At 37.7% G+C, this 15,820-nt stretch overlaps 1 protein-coding gene across 1 annotated transcript in view; it reads left to right on the plus strand.

Moving 5' to 3' along the window:
* The first annotated feature begins 1,957 nt into the window (after window positions 1-1,957).
* The window catches only part of REDIC1 (regulator of DNA class I crossover intermediates 1), a 93,394-nt gene continuing 79,531 nt past the window's right edge, over window positions 1,958-15,820 (plus strand). Inside the window, exon 1 of the mRNA XM_004390130.1 lies at window positions 1,958-2,142. Coding sequence (XP_004390187.1) covers window positions 1,958-2,142 — 185 coding nt within the window. The remainder of the gene's footprint in view (window positions 2,143-15,820) is intronic.

Raw genomic sequence — 15,820 nt, forward strand, 5'->3', positions numbered from 1 at the left:
CATCACTTCTCTAAGGTTTTAGAAGATACCACAAGAGGAAGAGCAAGCAGAAAGGGAGGTTCCCAAGAGCTATACTGAGATGGGGAAAAGGAACGAAGGATGAAGGAGAAGAGACCAGAGAATCAACATAAAATGAATATGAAAAGGATACGGAATGAATCAGAAATGGGTCAGAGAAGAAAGTGACAAGTGGGAGGAGCACTGGGGAAAACAAAGTATCAAATACTCAGCTCTGTCTTTCGTGGCCCCCCCCCACTTTTTTTTTGTCTGTAATTTCACAGAAGGTCCCAGAACCTTTCACACAAATTACAGTTGAAGATACTCTTTGTAAATAAGAGAAAGGTCTTCTGTATTAGAGAAAATAATTCTTTGCTATCCCTCCATCCCTCCTCCCTTTTCCCACCAAACCCATAGGTTTGCTTGTCCTTATAATAAAAAACTTCCAGCCCCATAGTTGCTATTTTTAGCAATGGAGATCTGATGCACTGGTATTTATTTACAAGGTGACTATTAAATAAATGAAGGTGGTGTTTCACTTCTCCCATCCCATTATGTCCTTTACGGAGCTCTGGTGGTGTAGTGGTTAAAGCTATGGACTGTTAACCCAAAGGTCAGCTGTTGGAAACCACCAGTGGCTGGGAGGGAGGAAGATGTGGCAGTCTGCTTCCATAGAGATTTACAGTCTTAGAAACCCTACGGGTTCACTATGAATCCAAATCAATTTGACGGCAGTGGGTAGATTATGTGACTCCAACCAAAATTTAGGCATTTGGGAACCCAGCTGTAGTCAAATGATGGAAACAGCTTTTCCAGGAGCTTACTTAATTTCACGAGTTCCTTGCCTTTTTCAATTTTTGGTTTTGTTTGCTGTGTTTTGGCTTTGAGATTATCTGCTGGCTACTTCCCACTTCCATTTTGGTTACTTGATAAAAACCAAGAACTTTCTGAAAAGTCCTTTACATCCCTACAGAGGACTTAAACCGCTCAAAAGTCAAGGAAAATTCTGCAACTTTTAAAACATGTTCAGGATGTTTTTAGGCAACGCTGAGTGTATTCTTGAACACATGAAAAACATTTTTGTTTCCTCTTTCTCTACCAAGAAGCACACACATTTCTAGTCAATTGGAGGCCTGGAAAGGTACGCATTAAGCTATAACAGAGATTGGTAAATCACAACCTGTAGACCACATTTGGCCCCCTGGGTATTTCTGTATGGCCTATGAGCTAAGAATGGTTTTTACACTTTAATATGGCTGAAAATATATCAAAAAAAGAATAATATTTAATGATATGTGAAAATTATTAAATTTTTATTGAAGTATCCATAAATAAAGTTTTGTTGGAACATAGCCACACCCATTCATTTACCTAGTATCTATGGCTGTTTTCAAGCCACAGCAGCAGAGTTGAATCGTTGCAACAGAGCATAAAATATTTATTATCTTTCCCTTTACAGAAAACAGTTTGTCAGCCCCTGTGCTAGAATGTAAAACTTGTTTCAGTGTTGAATGATCTTCATTATTCAGAATTTATTGTGAATAAAAAGAAATCCCTATTCTTATAAATCATAATATACTGAAATTTTTAAAAGTTCTCCTTTTCCATGTGCCTATATTAACTCCAAAATATCATCACATATCTCTTTGCAGTCAATTTAAGAGATTTAATATGTGAGTGTCAAATTTCTGCAAGTCTCTGACAGTTATCCACACTAGTAGCATAATCTAACATCCCAAGAAGACTTTCTGAGTCTATGTAGAGAGATACTGCCATAGTGGTTATTTTCAAAACATTATATTCCTAAGCTCATGCTTTCAATGTGTGCAAAATGAGGTTACCTTACATTTATACATTTTAATAATTTATGTCACATCTCCTGATATAATTAAACACAGAAGGTTAACTGTGATAGGACTGGTGTAGGGCCAGAGAAAACCTAACAGGAGGTGATGGGAGGATGTTCAGCCAGGCAGAATATGGTATACAGAGAGATGCATGGGTCAGACAACAGCTGACAGTCAAGCAAGTGGCTTGCATCACTAGCTTACAGCTAGAGGTAGCCAAATCAGGGGAGGAGCAGGGCAGTGGGAAATCTAGAAGCGATAACATTAAGGATGCAGACAGGTCCACACTTAGCTCCAGGTAGGTCAGTTTACCAACTGATAGTGAGGAACTTGTCAGAAGGAGGAATTGGGTATGAGGAAAATTATCAAGATAGAAATTTAGATATCAGAATTGTGGTGCAAGGATGGTTGAAGGCCATTACTGAAAATGGGGAACAGATCAATGTGAGATTTGACTTGTCATCGAGCTACCTAAGTACTGATCTAACTATAACCATTTAAATTCCATGCCACCCCCTACTTAATCCCTAGCCATCCCCTCCTTCCCAGAACCAATGCTCAGGGTTAGCCCCAGCATCTGAGACTAAGCTCAAGCCTTCAAGTAAGGCAGAGTAAGCATTCATGAGATAGAAAACCAGATAGGCAATCAGTCAAAAATATATGCAATTTAAGTAAGAAACTAAGAATATTCAGGTACTTCTTTCATTTTTTTATACTGGCAGTATGCAATTAAAGCAAAGAGAATGCTAAATTTAGTTTGATTTCCAAACTGGGGGAGAAAAAGAAGGTAAAAAAATCACCTGTTACTATATTAAACATAATTTGGACCCATTTCCACTCAAGCTTCTCAACTTTACATGTGTTTATATGGGAAAGCATTAAAATTGTCTTAAGGGAGGGAGAAATAATCTTAGAAAAAGATCTTGAAAATGAAAAATAAATAATAATTCTCAAATCACTTTGCTCTCAAGTGTGATACTCTCATGTATATACCAATATCTATGAAAGATCAGAATTATTTATATATATTTTAGAGATTATATGTATGCTTTATAAACTATAAAGTACCAAAAAGCTTTTTTTTGTAATAAAGGGAACTAAATACATACTGTATACATATATAAATCATAGGCTATATGTGTATTTAATTATAAATCAACAGAAATAATTTTTAGTAACAAAAATTGTCTGAGATTTAAGAATTTTGGATGGATTTCCTTCTCAACAAATGCTAAGTAGTATTTCATCTGTGTTCTAATCCTTTCTTGAACTGTTTCCTGACCCAAGAGATTATCTAATTGCCCTACTGGCCCTAAAATGGCACAGTGTTTGACTCCTATTATCTACTACTAGTCATGCTAGCCTTATTTATGTGAGGCATAAACAACATTGAACATGAGCTCCTCGGTCAACATTTCAGTTGTCACAAATAACCATCTATTAACTAGTTCATAAGGAAATATCCTTTGCTGTGAAGGAACAAGGCAGTAAATATCTTGTAATTCACCACTTCCACTACTTCCCTGTGTCTAGTACCAAGGCGGAGATTCCATCCAGTTCCTAGTTCTTGACTTTTCTCACCAAATTGGTTAACCTCTCCTTTAGGTCCTTTGACCAAAATGGCAAAAGAAATTGCTTCTGCCTCTCATGTGCACACCCCATTTAGATTCCTCAGTTAATCCTTCAGCAATTCTTTTCTCCTTCTAGTTAATTTTGTAAATTTGTATGTGTTTTAAAATATTGAAAGTAGGTAAGGTTGATACACAGGGCCGGTTGCTTCAGATTCTTGTTCCTGCCTTGACTGTATGGTTTAGTTACTGAAAAACCATAAGCCGTTCCATGTGAGTGATTAATTTGCTCTGAAATGCTGAATTCGCTTAGTCTAATTCAAACCAATGATAGATACACTTTGGTGAATTTTTGTTATAAAAATCAAAATTTATATGGTAAAACAAACTCTACCCTGGGACATAATCCTATTCTAGGTACCCTTTTCCAACGACTTAATTGAAAATGTACTGTTTGAAATTATGCGGTTAAGTACTGGGAAAAAACAAACAAACAAAAAAATGGCAATAATAAAATGTACTTTGCCCATTTGTTTTGGAGAAGAGATTTCTAGTTTCTATCCAAAATATCACAGATCAATTTGTAAAATAAATCGTGAGGATATACAAACATAACAGACATGAACCGCAAAATACAGTTTTTAAGATTTTTTTTTCAGAACTTTCAAGTCTTCGGGCCTGTAGAGTAAATCCAGTTTCGATCAAGTGCTCTTAGAAACTCACAAAACGCACAGGATCGTAAATTACTACAGTATGTTTTTTACAAACAACTGTTTACTATTAAAAGTACAAATCAAAGATATTTAAAGAATTTGCATATGGAGCGGACAAATTAGAATGGAAATACCAACTTTAGGGTTAGGGATCTATAACTTTGTCTTTGCATTCTTTTTTCTTTCCCAGATCTGGTCTTTGGCCGGAAAAGAAGCCAGAGAGCAGTACAGAACTAGAAAAAGTTATGAGTCGGTTTAAAACACTAGCTCTGTGGCTACACTCAAGATATTTTCATTTACTGAGGTTTCTCTTGCCTGAAGCGGTTAAGACTGTTTTCCTCCTTCTTCAGTGGGTCTGATTTGCTTTCCCACGGTGTCCCTTGCTGCCCTTACCAGGCCAGACTGCTCGGTAAGGCACCCACAAATGCCACAAACCGTGTCGGAAAGCTTGGCGGGAGAACCCGGGCCCGGAAAAGCCGGTGGTCGTAAGGACCTGTGACCCGGAAGGAGCCCGCTAAGATTCTCGGGAGGCTGTGCTGCGGGACAGGCCACTGTGGGACGTGAGAGAGGCTCAGCCTAGGCGTAGAGCTGAGGAGACTTCCGAGCTGCGATCATAGGGACATCACTGTCTTCTTGTTCGGAAGCTTTGGGGAGATGAACTGGGTCGGGGGGTCCCGGTAAGTTGCGCTGCAGGAGCCTGACACGGTAGCCCTTGAGTCCTTGAACGTCCATTCACATAATGCCGCCTCTTTCCTGATCCCTGGCGGGAAGTTATCAGCCTTAGTTGGAGAGAACTTTGTAGGAGTCACCTCTCAGTGGTTCTCCAAGCCACGTTCACGCCCACAGCACCATTTCCCTGTTCCTAAAACTAAAGGAATGCAGCTTCTCCCGATCCACTTTTCCAAGGGCTTCAACTGTGGGTCCCGCTTGCTGGGAGGTTCCTTTACCTCCCCGATCAGCCCCTACCTCCGCATCCTTCCTCCTCGTCTAATGAGACCTTTGAGCACCTGAGCCTTCCCTTTCTGGTTTCTTCCCTTGTCTGCACCTCTCTCTTGGAGAGAGCTTTTCTGGATTGATAAATAATCTTTGCATGGAATTTTGAAAATATGGAAGAGGCTAGTTCAGGCTGCTCGTAAATCCATGGCCTGGCAGTATTTGTCACCACAAATCCAAATTAGAGTTATTTTTTTAAAAGAGAAGTGAACTGTCCTGTTTTTTTCTTTAAAAACTTACAAGAGAGTTTACAATTTATTTTGTATTTAGGATTAATCACATAAAGGGTGATAAAACCAAAACCCTTGCTGTAGAGTCGATTCCAACTCATAGCGACCATATAGGACAGAGTAGAACTACCCCATAGAGTTTCAAAGGAGAGCCTGGTGGGTTTGAACTGCTAACTGTTTGGCTAGCAGACGAAGCACTTAACCATTATGCCACCAGGCTTTCCAAAAAGGTGATAGGTTGACAGTTTTCTTCTATAGAACCTATTAATTGCTGTTGACCTTAAAGTCCATTAGGTTGGAAGTGATCTGTGCCTGTGATTTCATTTAGATCAAAATCCTTGACTAGAAGAGTTGTTTTGATTGAGATACTAAATCATTACGTACAATTTTTGTCACAAATAGATCCAAGACAGTGGTGATATAGTGAGAATATAACACTTTTAAAGAATTTTGTAAGAGAAAAGAAACTTTGTGTTTGCCAAGTATTGTAGCTATATTCAATTAACAGGCATTTATCCTGTTCAAGAATAGGTTAGCATCGTGTATTTTAGAAATGTGTATGAATTATTTCTGATTAATGTTCTAGAATCATGCTTGCACTTTGGAGAAAAGTTACAATTTCCTCACAGGCTTCAATAGGATTTAGTTAATATGATTATATTTTGATGTTTATGAATTTGACATTCTTTAAAATGTAAATATTAAATGAGACGATTTATATGAGATTATTTTACAGATGCTCAAACACTATTAAAATATAGGTGCTATTGTTATTTATCATATATTGCAAACTTTTGTAGCTACTTAGTATTATTTCAGTTGCTTTTGGGTGGATGCAAAAGCAGGATACTTGTGGTAAGAATGTGCTTGCCTAAACGAAGTACTGCTACACTTGGAGGTATTAGGTACTAGGAGATTTAAGAAACCACAGGATAATCATGCCGCATCTCCTTGGTGCATCCATTTTACTCAGAGATTAGGGGAAAATATATTTTTAAATTTAAACAAATGTGAATGTATTGTTGAGTGAAATGCAAAATTCGTGTGAAGTTTTAACATAAACTATGCAGTTTCGAATAAATTTTCCTGGAGAGATGGCTCCCTTAGGGTCAAGGGCCAGACTGTTAATGAAAAAATGAATATTTCCACTTCTGACTGTCAGGGTACACAAGGGTAGACAAAATTAGTTGATCATTGTATTCTGATCATGAGACCCAAAAAGCCCTCAGAATTCTTGGAGACAGTGGTTTTGGTAGCCATTAGCAGTTGATTTGAGTTGCTATAGAAGAGTTATCTGTAATCCTTATCCCAAGCCACCTGGGAGTACCTGTTTATACCCCTCTGTAAGGGATATTTTTGGTTAAATTTTTGAGAAGAACTGTTAGGAACATAAATTATAGACAAGCAAATTAACTGGAGAACAATTAGAAAGTTTTGTGAGAACAGCTCTAGGGTATTCAACGTTATTTATTTCAACAAATGTATTTTTGCATGCCTGCCTGTTTAGAGCATTGTTAAGCTGCATAGTATGGTTCAGAAATGACAAAAGATATAATTCTGGACCACAAAAAGAACCTATGGTAGAATAGAAATCTGTCAAATCAAGTAAAACACTATAATAATAGACATTTAAATAGCACTTAATATGTAATAAGCATTGTTTTAAGTGCTTTTAATATATTCATTCATCTTAACAAGAATCCTATGAGTAGGTACAAATATTAGCCCCATTTTATAAATGGGGAAACTGAGGCATAGTTAGGTTAAGTGACTTGGCCAAGGTCACCCGAATGGTAAATGGCACAGTTGTGATTTGAACCCCATAGTCTGGTTCCCAAGTCCATGTACTTAACCACTATGCTGTCCTATAGAAAGATGAGTTTTGTAAAAATGGCACAAATAACAGGCTGTGGAAATACAGAGAACCAAGAAACAGGAAGTTATAGTAAGCCTTAAAGGATAGCAATATTGCATAGAACAAGCACCAGAGAGAATCTGTGAAACATAAGTTCTTAAAAATTGAAAAGTAGGTGAGATAAAAAATTGATCAAACTGGAGACCTAATTATTTAGTGGTCCGTGAGTGGTGCAGATGGTTAACATGCTTGGCTGCTAACTGAAGGTTGGAGGTTTGAGTCTACACAGAGGTTTCTTGGAAGAAATGCCTGGCAATCTGTTTCCTAAAAATCAGCCACTGAAAAAGCTGAGGAGCACAGTTCTACTTTGACCCACATGGGGTCGCCATGACTTGGAATTGACTCCACAGCAACTGGTTAGTTAATTATTCAGCAAGGCTTCCTATAAGAGATAGGTAGGGAGGGGAGATATTAAGAAGTTGAAAAGATTATTTGACAGATAGTAGGTGGGTCCGAGTTAAGGTACCAAAACACTTAATAAGGGCTTTGTGCTTTTTTCTTTCTGTCAAATGAAGGAATGAAGTAGACTTTAGCAAGTTTATGTCTGAACAATATCCATATCACATGCTAGCAAAATTTTACTGAAGGTAATTTAAAAATGACTGTAGCTGTACACTGGGGGAACTGCCAGAAGTTCAAACTGGATTCAGAAAAGGACATGAAGCTAAATAGACAATAGATAAGTGGTAACTTTGGTGAAGGGTAAGACAGTATACAATACTGGGGAAGCCAGCACAACTTGTCCAAGGACGGGTCATGGAATCTTCATAGACACATGCAAACTCCCTGAGAGACCAAATTACTGGGCTGAGGGCTGTGGGGACCTTGGTCTCAGGGAGCATCTAGCTCAATTGGCATAACATAGTTTATAAAGAAAATGTTCTACATTCTTTGGTGAGTAGCGTCTGGGGTCTCAAAAGCTTGTGAGCAGCCATCTAAGATACTCCACTGGTCTCACCCCATCCAGAGAAAGGGAAAATGAAAACCAAAGATGCAAGGGAAAGATTAGTCCAAAGAACTAATGGACCACAACTGCCACAGCCTCCACCAGACTGAGTCCAGCACAACTAGATGGTGCCCAGCTACCACCACCAACTACTCTGACAGGGATCACAATAGAGGGTACCAGACAGAGCTGGAGAAAAATGTAGAACAAAATTCTAACTCACAAAAAGACAAGACTTACTGGTCTGATAGACTGGAGAAACCCCAAGAGTATGGCCCGCAAACACCGTTTTAGCTGAGTAATGAAGTCACTCCCAAAGTTCACCCTTCAGCCAAAGATCGGACAGGCCCATAAAACAAAATGAGACTAAATGGGCACACCAGCGCAGGGGCAATGACTGGAAGGCAGGAGGGGACAGGAAAGCTGGTAATGGAGAACCCAAGATCGAGAAGGGGAGAGTGTTGACATGTCGTGGGGTTGGCAACTAATGTCACAAAACAATATGTATATTAAATTGTTTATTGAGAAACTAATTTGCTCTGTAAACTTTCATGTAAAATACAATTAATAATAATCAACTGTACAGGACCAAAAGGGCAGCAAAGATGAGAAGTCAGGGAGGGACAGGGAAAGTGGACGAAAGGAAAAGGGAAACCCGGGGAGGAAATGGGGAGAGTGCTGACACATTGCAGGGATTGCAACCAATGTCACGGAACAGTTTGTGTAGTAAATATTGATGGAAAAACTAATTTGCTATGTAAACTTTCACCTGAAGCACAATAAAATGTTCAAAAAAAAAAAAAAAGAAACATAAAAAGGATATTATTGCTGATGTCAGATGGATCCTGGCCAAAAGTAGAGAATACTAGAAAGATGTTTACAGATATTTTATAGGCAATGCAAAGGCATTCGACTGTGTAGATCATAACAAATTATGGATAACATTACAAAGAATGTGAATTCCAGAACCCTTAGTTGTGCTCATGCAGAATCTGTATATGGATCAAGAGTCATTCAAACAGAACAAGGGGATATTGCATGGTTCAGGATTGGAAAAAGTATGCCGCAGGGTTGTATCCTTTCACCTTACTTATTCAGTCTGTATGCTGAACAAATAATCTGAGAAGCTGGACTATGTGAAAAAGAATGTGGCATCAGAATTAGAGGAAGACTCCTTAACAACCTGCAATATGCAGATGACACAGCCTTGCTTGCCGAAAATGAAGATGACTTGAAGCACTTACTGATGAAGATCAAACACTACAGACTTCAGTATGGATTATACCTGCATATACAGAGAATGAAAATCCTCACAAATGGACCCATAAACAACATCCTGATGAACGGAGAAAAAAAATTGAAGTTGTCTATGACTTTATTCTACTTGAATCAATAATCAACTCCCATGGAAGCAGAAGTTAAGAAACCAAACGATGTATTGCACTGAGAAAATCTGTTACAAAAGACCTCTTTAAAGTTCAGAAAAGCAAAGGTGTCACTTTGATGACCAAGGTGCACCTGACCCAAGCCATGGTCTTTTCAATCACCTGATACGCATGTGAAAGCTGGATAATGAAAAAGGAAGACAGGAAAATAATTGATGTATTTGAATAGTGATGTTGGTAAACAATATTGAATATACCATGGACTGCCAGAAGAACAAACAAATCAGTCTTAGAATGAATACACCTGGAACGTTCCTTAGAAGCAAGGATGCTGAGACATTGTCTTGCTTACTTTGGACATACCATCAGGAATGACCAATCGCTAAATCTTTTTTGGTAAAGTATAGGGTCAGTGAAAACAAGGGAAACCCTTAATGAGATGGATTGACACAATAACCATAACAATGAGCTCAAACATACCAAAGATCACGAAGATGACGCTGGACCAGCCAAAATTTCATTCTGTGATACATAAGGTGACCATGAGTTGGAGCCGAATTGACAGCAGCTAATAAGAACAACATGTACCGAGCACTGTGCTAAGTGGAGGTACAAAAGTAAGTGAGATTTAGTCTCTTTCTGAGAGGTTTATAGTTTACTGGAGGAGAAAGTATGTCATGCCATTAAGTTTGAAAATGTTTAAGATCAAGGACCAAAATATATGATTAAAAAAAAAAAAAAAGATACTGTGAACAGTAGTAGAAGATAGAATAGTTTTAGCTGAGATTGCCTAATTAGAAACAAGGATAAAGTTAGCTACAGATGAAAAAGAACAAAGAAGAAAATAAACATTACCGTACATAAGTAGCTGGCCATAAGATCGTGTATTTAAATATTTAAAATATGTTTATGTGTCTGCCTGATGGTGAGGTTGGATAGTACAAGTGCCTTGAAAGGCAGAGAAGTTGAAATTTGATCTCTTAGTTGTTGAGGAGTCATTCAAATTTGGAAGTATCACAATGAAAGTGGTGTTTTATGACTATTTGCGGTATTAGTGGTATGTAGGTTGGAATATAGTGGTGAGAGACTGCAAGATAGTGATACCAGTTAGGACTCTGCTGAAAAAGTTTTAAATACTGTTTTTCCAATTTCTGCTATATATATATTATCCAAATTCATTTCTAACTTTGCAGGATATCAGAAGCTGTGCAGAATTTGCCTAGATATTAAACTTTCGTATACAGGAGTAGATCCAGGTTTTAGAAGGCCTTCTATAGAAAAAGAATGAAAAATTATGACTACAAAATTAGATACAGAGCCTTGGAAGGGGCACATTCAGATAAGGGGCTGTGAAGCTTAAGCTTCATTAGCTTTACTATAAATTGGCCTCTGTCTCTATGCATGTCTTTCTCCATCTATTAAATAGGGATAATACTTAAATGTGCAGTGAAAATGTCAGTTTGCCTGAGACAGTCATAGTTTATGCCTGTGGTCCTAGTGGCGTGCCCAGTTTAGCATTTGTCTTGAAGTTTATATTTTTAACTAAGTATAAACTACTATTAATAGTTTCATTAAAATGAGTCGGAGTAGATTCAGTGAACATCTGTTTATTATCTCTGCCATGATCTAGTGTGTGAGCTACATGTGCAGTGAAGAGAATTCTCACTTTAACGTGGTTAAAACTGAAAGACATCCAACGGTAACTCAGTTATTTTTTCCTGATCTTTTCCAGATGGAAAGTGGCTAAAATCCATTGCCATTGAGTCGATTCCAACTTATAGCGACCCTTCAGGACAGAGTACAACTGCCCCATAGGGTTTCCAAGGAGTGCCTGGTGGATTCAAACTACTGACCTTTTGGTTAGCAGCCGAACTCTTAAACCACTATGCCACCAGGGTTTTTTAAACACAGCATGAAAGGCAATTGCCGATAAAAGAAAGGGTACTGGGACTTGTGCAACTACAGACAACTAACTTGATGGGTGGGGTGGGAGAAGTATTTAATGTTACTGCCCCTGCTGGCTACTTGATGTACCAGCTAGATGTGTCATTCCATGCTGAATTCTAAGAGATTTGCATAGCCACCATGCCTGGGATGGGGTCAGATAGGGAACAAGAGAAATTTTAGATTAGGTGTAAGTGGAATATTTTCAAAGAACAGGGACTAATCAGTCCCATCAGAGAGCATACAAAGAGTAGCATGAGTGCTGTGCTACAGTGGTTTTTGTCAACGACTATTTTTTTCACATTGTCTGGTAATGATTTTGTAATAAATCTTTTTGACAGCAGGAGCTCAAAGGAAAAATGAATGTTTAGTGAAAATTTAACTTTTTTTTTTCAAAATAGTTGATGAAACTATAACTTGTGTACAAAATGTTTGCCAACATTTAGCATCCTCCATGGCTGTATCATTAAATACATGAAAATCTGAAAACACAAACGTACAAAAAAAAAAAAATCAGGATTTATTTCCAGATTCAGTAGTTATTTTGAGGAGATTATGCCTGCAGATAACAATTAAATTTAACAACGGCATAAGACACATTTACGTATCACTCTGTGAAGTATTACTTTTCATTTAGAGCTAATGATTTATAAATTCCATTTATTTTTATTTTATTTTTCTTGTGCACGTTTGAAAATAAAGTGATAGCTGTAAATGTATAGCCTTTATTAGCATAATTTCATAAATAGTTAAATAATGCCAGTTTTACTTCAGGGTCCTCAGAAACTACGAATAGAAAATCAATTAATTCCAATGATTTTTTTAAAAATCTAATTGATGGAATCAAAGTAAAGTTCTTGGAACTTCATTCTATCAAAGATGAAACATCCAGTAAATGTGATTATAAATTTGGTTAAATTCAACATTGAATAAAATTTCTGACTAAATTATAAAACCTTTGGAGTTGAAATATACTTGGAATTACTTGTGGTATACACATATTTCATATTTGCATCCAAATAAGCTGGATATTTTACCAATCAGTGAGATGTTGTAGTTGTCAAAATTTGCAAGTAATGTTATACACAGTGTAACTTGACTACAGTATTTTTGAGGTGAAGCTGTTGGTAAATACAAAAGAAAACTTTGGAATATCATCATAAGCATTCTTTGCTGCCTTTCATTAATTAGATTTCAGACACCTTTGAGTATTTAAAGAATTACTTTGTAAATCAATCTATGGGTCCAACATTGTTACTGAACTTCTTTTTAAAATAAGATATGAAGTTTTTTATTGTGCTAAATATATATTTAACAAAACATATGCCATTTCAACAATCTTTAGTGACATTAATTATGTTCATTGTGCTATATCATTGAACATTTTTGAAGAAAGTTGTCTAGGTTTTTATAACATTTTATTCGAAAAACAGTTGTAAATCTTTGTTTTTTTTTAAATTGTGCTTTAGATGAGGGCTTACATACAGAACAAATAGTTTCTCATTAAACAGTCAGTACACATATTGTTTTATGACATTGGTTAACAACCCCATGACATGTCAACACTTTCCCATCTCAACCTTGGAGGACCTTTTTTTTTTTTGATGAAAATATACATAGCCAAAGATATACCATTTCAAAAATTTCTACATGTACAGTTCAGTGACATTGATTACATTCTTCCTGTTGTGCTGCTATTCTCACTGTCCTTTTCCAAATTATTCCATCACCATTATCTTCAACTCACTGTCCCCTAGGCTTCCCATCAAACCTTTTGAGTTGATGTTGTCAATTTGATCTCACATAGATAATTCTTTTTTCTTTTTTTGTACTTTAGACAAAGGTTTACAGAACAGTTTATCATTAATCAGTTAGTACCCATATTGCCCTATGACAGTCATTAACAACCCCACGACATGTCAACACTGTCCTTTCTCAACCTTGGGTTCCCTATCATGAGCTTTCCTGTACCCTCTTGCCTTCTAGTCCTTGACCCTGGACTGCTATGCACTGCTGTGCCTCATTAGTCCCATTTTCTTTTATGGGGCTGTCCAATTCCTGGCTAAATGGTGAGCTCAGGAGTGACTTCACCACTGGGCTAAAAGGGTGTCCGGGGGCCATACTCTCGGGGTTTCTCCAAGTCTTTGTCAGGGCAGTAAATCTGATCTTTTTTTCTGTGTTAGAATTTTGTTCTATATCCTTATCCAGCTCTGTCCAGGACCCTCTGTTGTGATCTCGGTGAGAGCAGTCAGTGGTGTAGCCGGGCACCATCTAGCTGTACTGGACTCAGTCTGGTGGAGGCCTTGGTAGCTGTGGTCCATTAGTCCTTTGGACTAATCTTTTCATTGTATCCTGTTCTCTTCATTCGCCCTCGCTCCTGAAGGGGTGAGACCAGTGGAGTATCTTAGATGTCTGCTCACAGGCTTTTAAGACCCCAGACACTACTCACCAAGGTAAAATGTATAACAGTGTCTTTATAAACTGTATTATGCCAGTTGAGCTAGATGTTCCCCAAGACCATGGTCTCCACAGCCCTCCACCCCGCAGTTCAGTCCCTCAGGGAGTTTGGATGTGTCTATGGAGCTTCCATGACCTTTCTTTGTACAAGTTGTGCTGGCTTCCCCAGTATTGTGTACTGTCTTACCCTTCACCAAAGTTACCACTTATCTGTTGTCTATTTAGTTCCTGCCTTCACCCCTCCCAACCCTCAAAACCAACAAAGATTGTTTCTTTTTGTGTGTAAACCTTTTCATGAGTTTTTACAGTAGAGGTCTCATACAATATTTGTCCTTTTGCAATTGATTTATTTCCCTCAGCATAATGTCCTCCAGTTTCATCCATGTTATGAGATGCTTCGCAGATTCGTCATTGTTCTTTATTGTTGCATAATACTCTTGTGTGTATGTACCATAGTTTGTTTATCCATCTGTTGATGGGCATCTAGGTTGATTCCATCATTTTACTGTTGTGGACAGTGCTGCAATGAACATGGGTATGCATATGTCTATTCGTGTGACGGCTCTTATTTCTCTAGGATATATTCCTAGGTTTGGGATTGCTGGATCATATGGTATTTCTATTTATAGCTTTCTAAGGAAGCACCATATCAGTTTCCAAAATGGTTGTATCATTATGCATTACCAGCAGCAGTGCATAAGAGTTCTGATCTTCCCACAGCCTCTCCAACATTTGTTATTTCCATTGTTTTTAATTCGTACCAGTAATGCTAGGGTGAGATGGTATCGCATTGTGGTTTTAATTTACATTTCTCTAATGGCTAGTGATCGGGAGCATTTCCTCAATGTGTCTGTTGGCTGCCTGAATGTCTTCTTTGGTGAAGTGTCTGTTCATTTCCTTTGCCCATTTTTAATTGAATTATTTGTCTTTTTGTTGTAGAGGTGTTGGATTTTCTTGTAGATTTTAGAGATTAGACCTTTGTCTGACTTGTAACATCCAAAAACTTTTTCATAGTCTGTAGGTTCTCTTTTTACTCTTTTGGTGAAGTCTTCTGATGTGCATAAGTGTTTAATTTTTAGCAGATCCCAGTTATCTAGCTTATCTTCTGGAGTTTGCAAGTTGTTGGTTATGGTTTGTAGCCTGTTGGTGCCGTGCATTAGGGCCTCTAGCATTGATCCTATTTTTTCTTCTATGAACGCTATAGTTTTTGGCTTTATATTTAGGTCTTTGATCCCTTTTGAATTACTTTTTGTGTATGTTTTGAGGTATGGGGTCCTGTTTCATTTTTTTGCAGATGGACATCCAGTTTTGCCAGCACCATTTGTTAAAAAGATTGTCTGTTCCCCATTTGATGGACTTTGGGCCTTGTCGAAGATCAGGTGACCGTAGGTGGATGGATTTACATCTGGGTTCTCAATTCTGTTCCACTGGTCAATGTATCTCTTGTTGTACCAGTACAAGGCTGTTTTGACTACTGTAGCTTTATAGTTGGTTCTGAGGTCAGGTAGTTCAAGTCCTCCTACTTTATTCTTCTTCTACAGTAGTGCTTTACTTATCCGGGACTTCCTCCCTTTCCATATAAAGTTAATGGATTAGTTTTTCCATCTCTTTAAAGACTGTTGTTGGTATTTGGATCGGGATTGCATTGTAGTCGTAAATTGCTTTGGGTAGAAATGTCGTTTTCACAATGTTGAGTCTACCTATCCATGAGCATGGTATGTTTTTCTGTTTATGTAGATCCCTTTGGGTTTCTTGCAGTAGTGTTTTGTAGTTTTCTTTGTATAGGTCTTTTACATCCTTGGTTAGATTTATTCCTAAGTATTTT

Source organism: Trichechus manatus, unplaced genomic scaffold (assembly GCF_000243295.1).
Source record: "Trichechus manatus latirostris isolate Lorelei unplaced genomic scaffold, TriManLat1.0 scaffold00285, whole genome shotgun sequence".
Classification (NCBI taxonomy): Eukaryota; Metazoa; Chordata; class Mammalia; order Sirenia; family Trichechidae; genus Trichechus; species Trichechus manatus.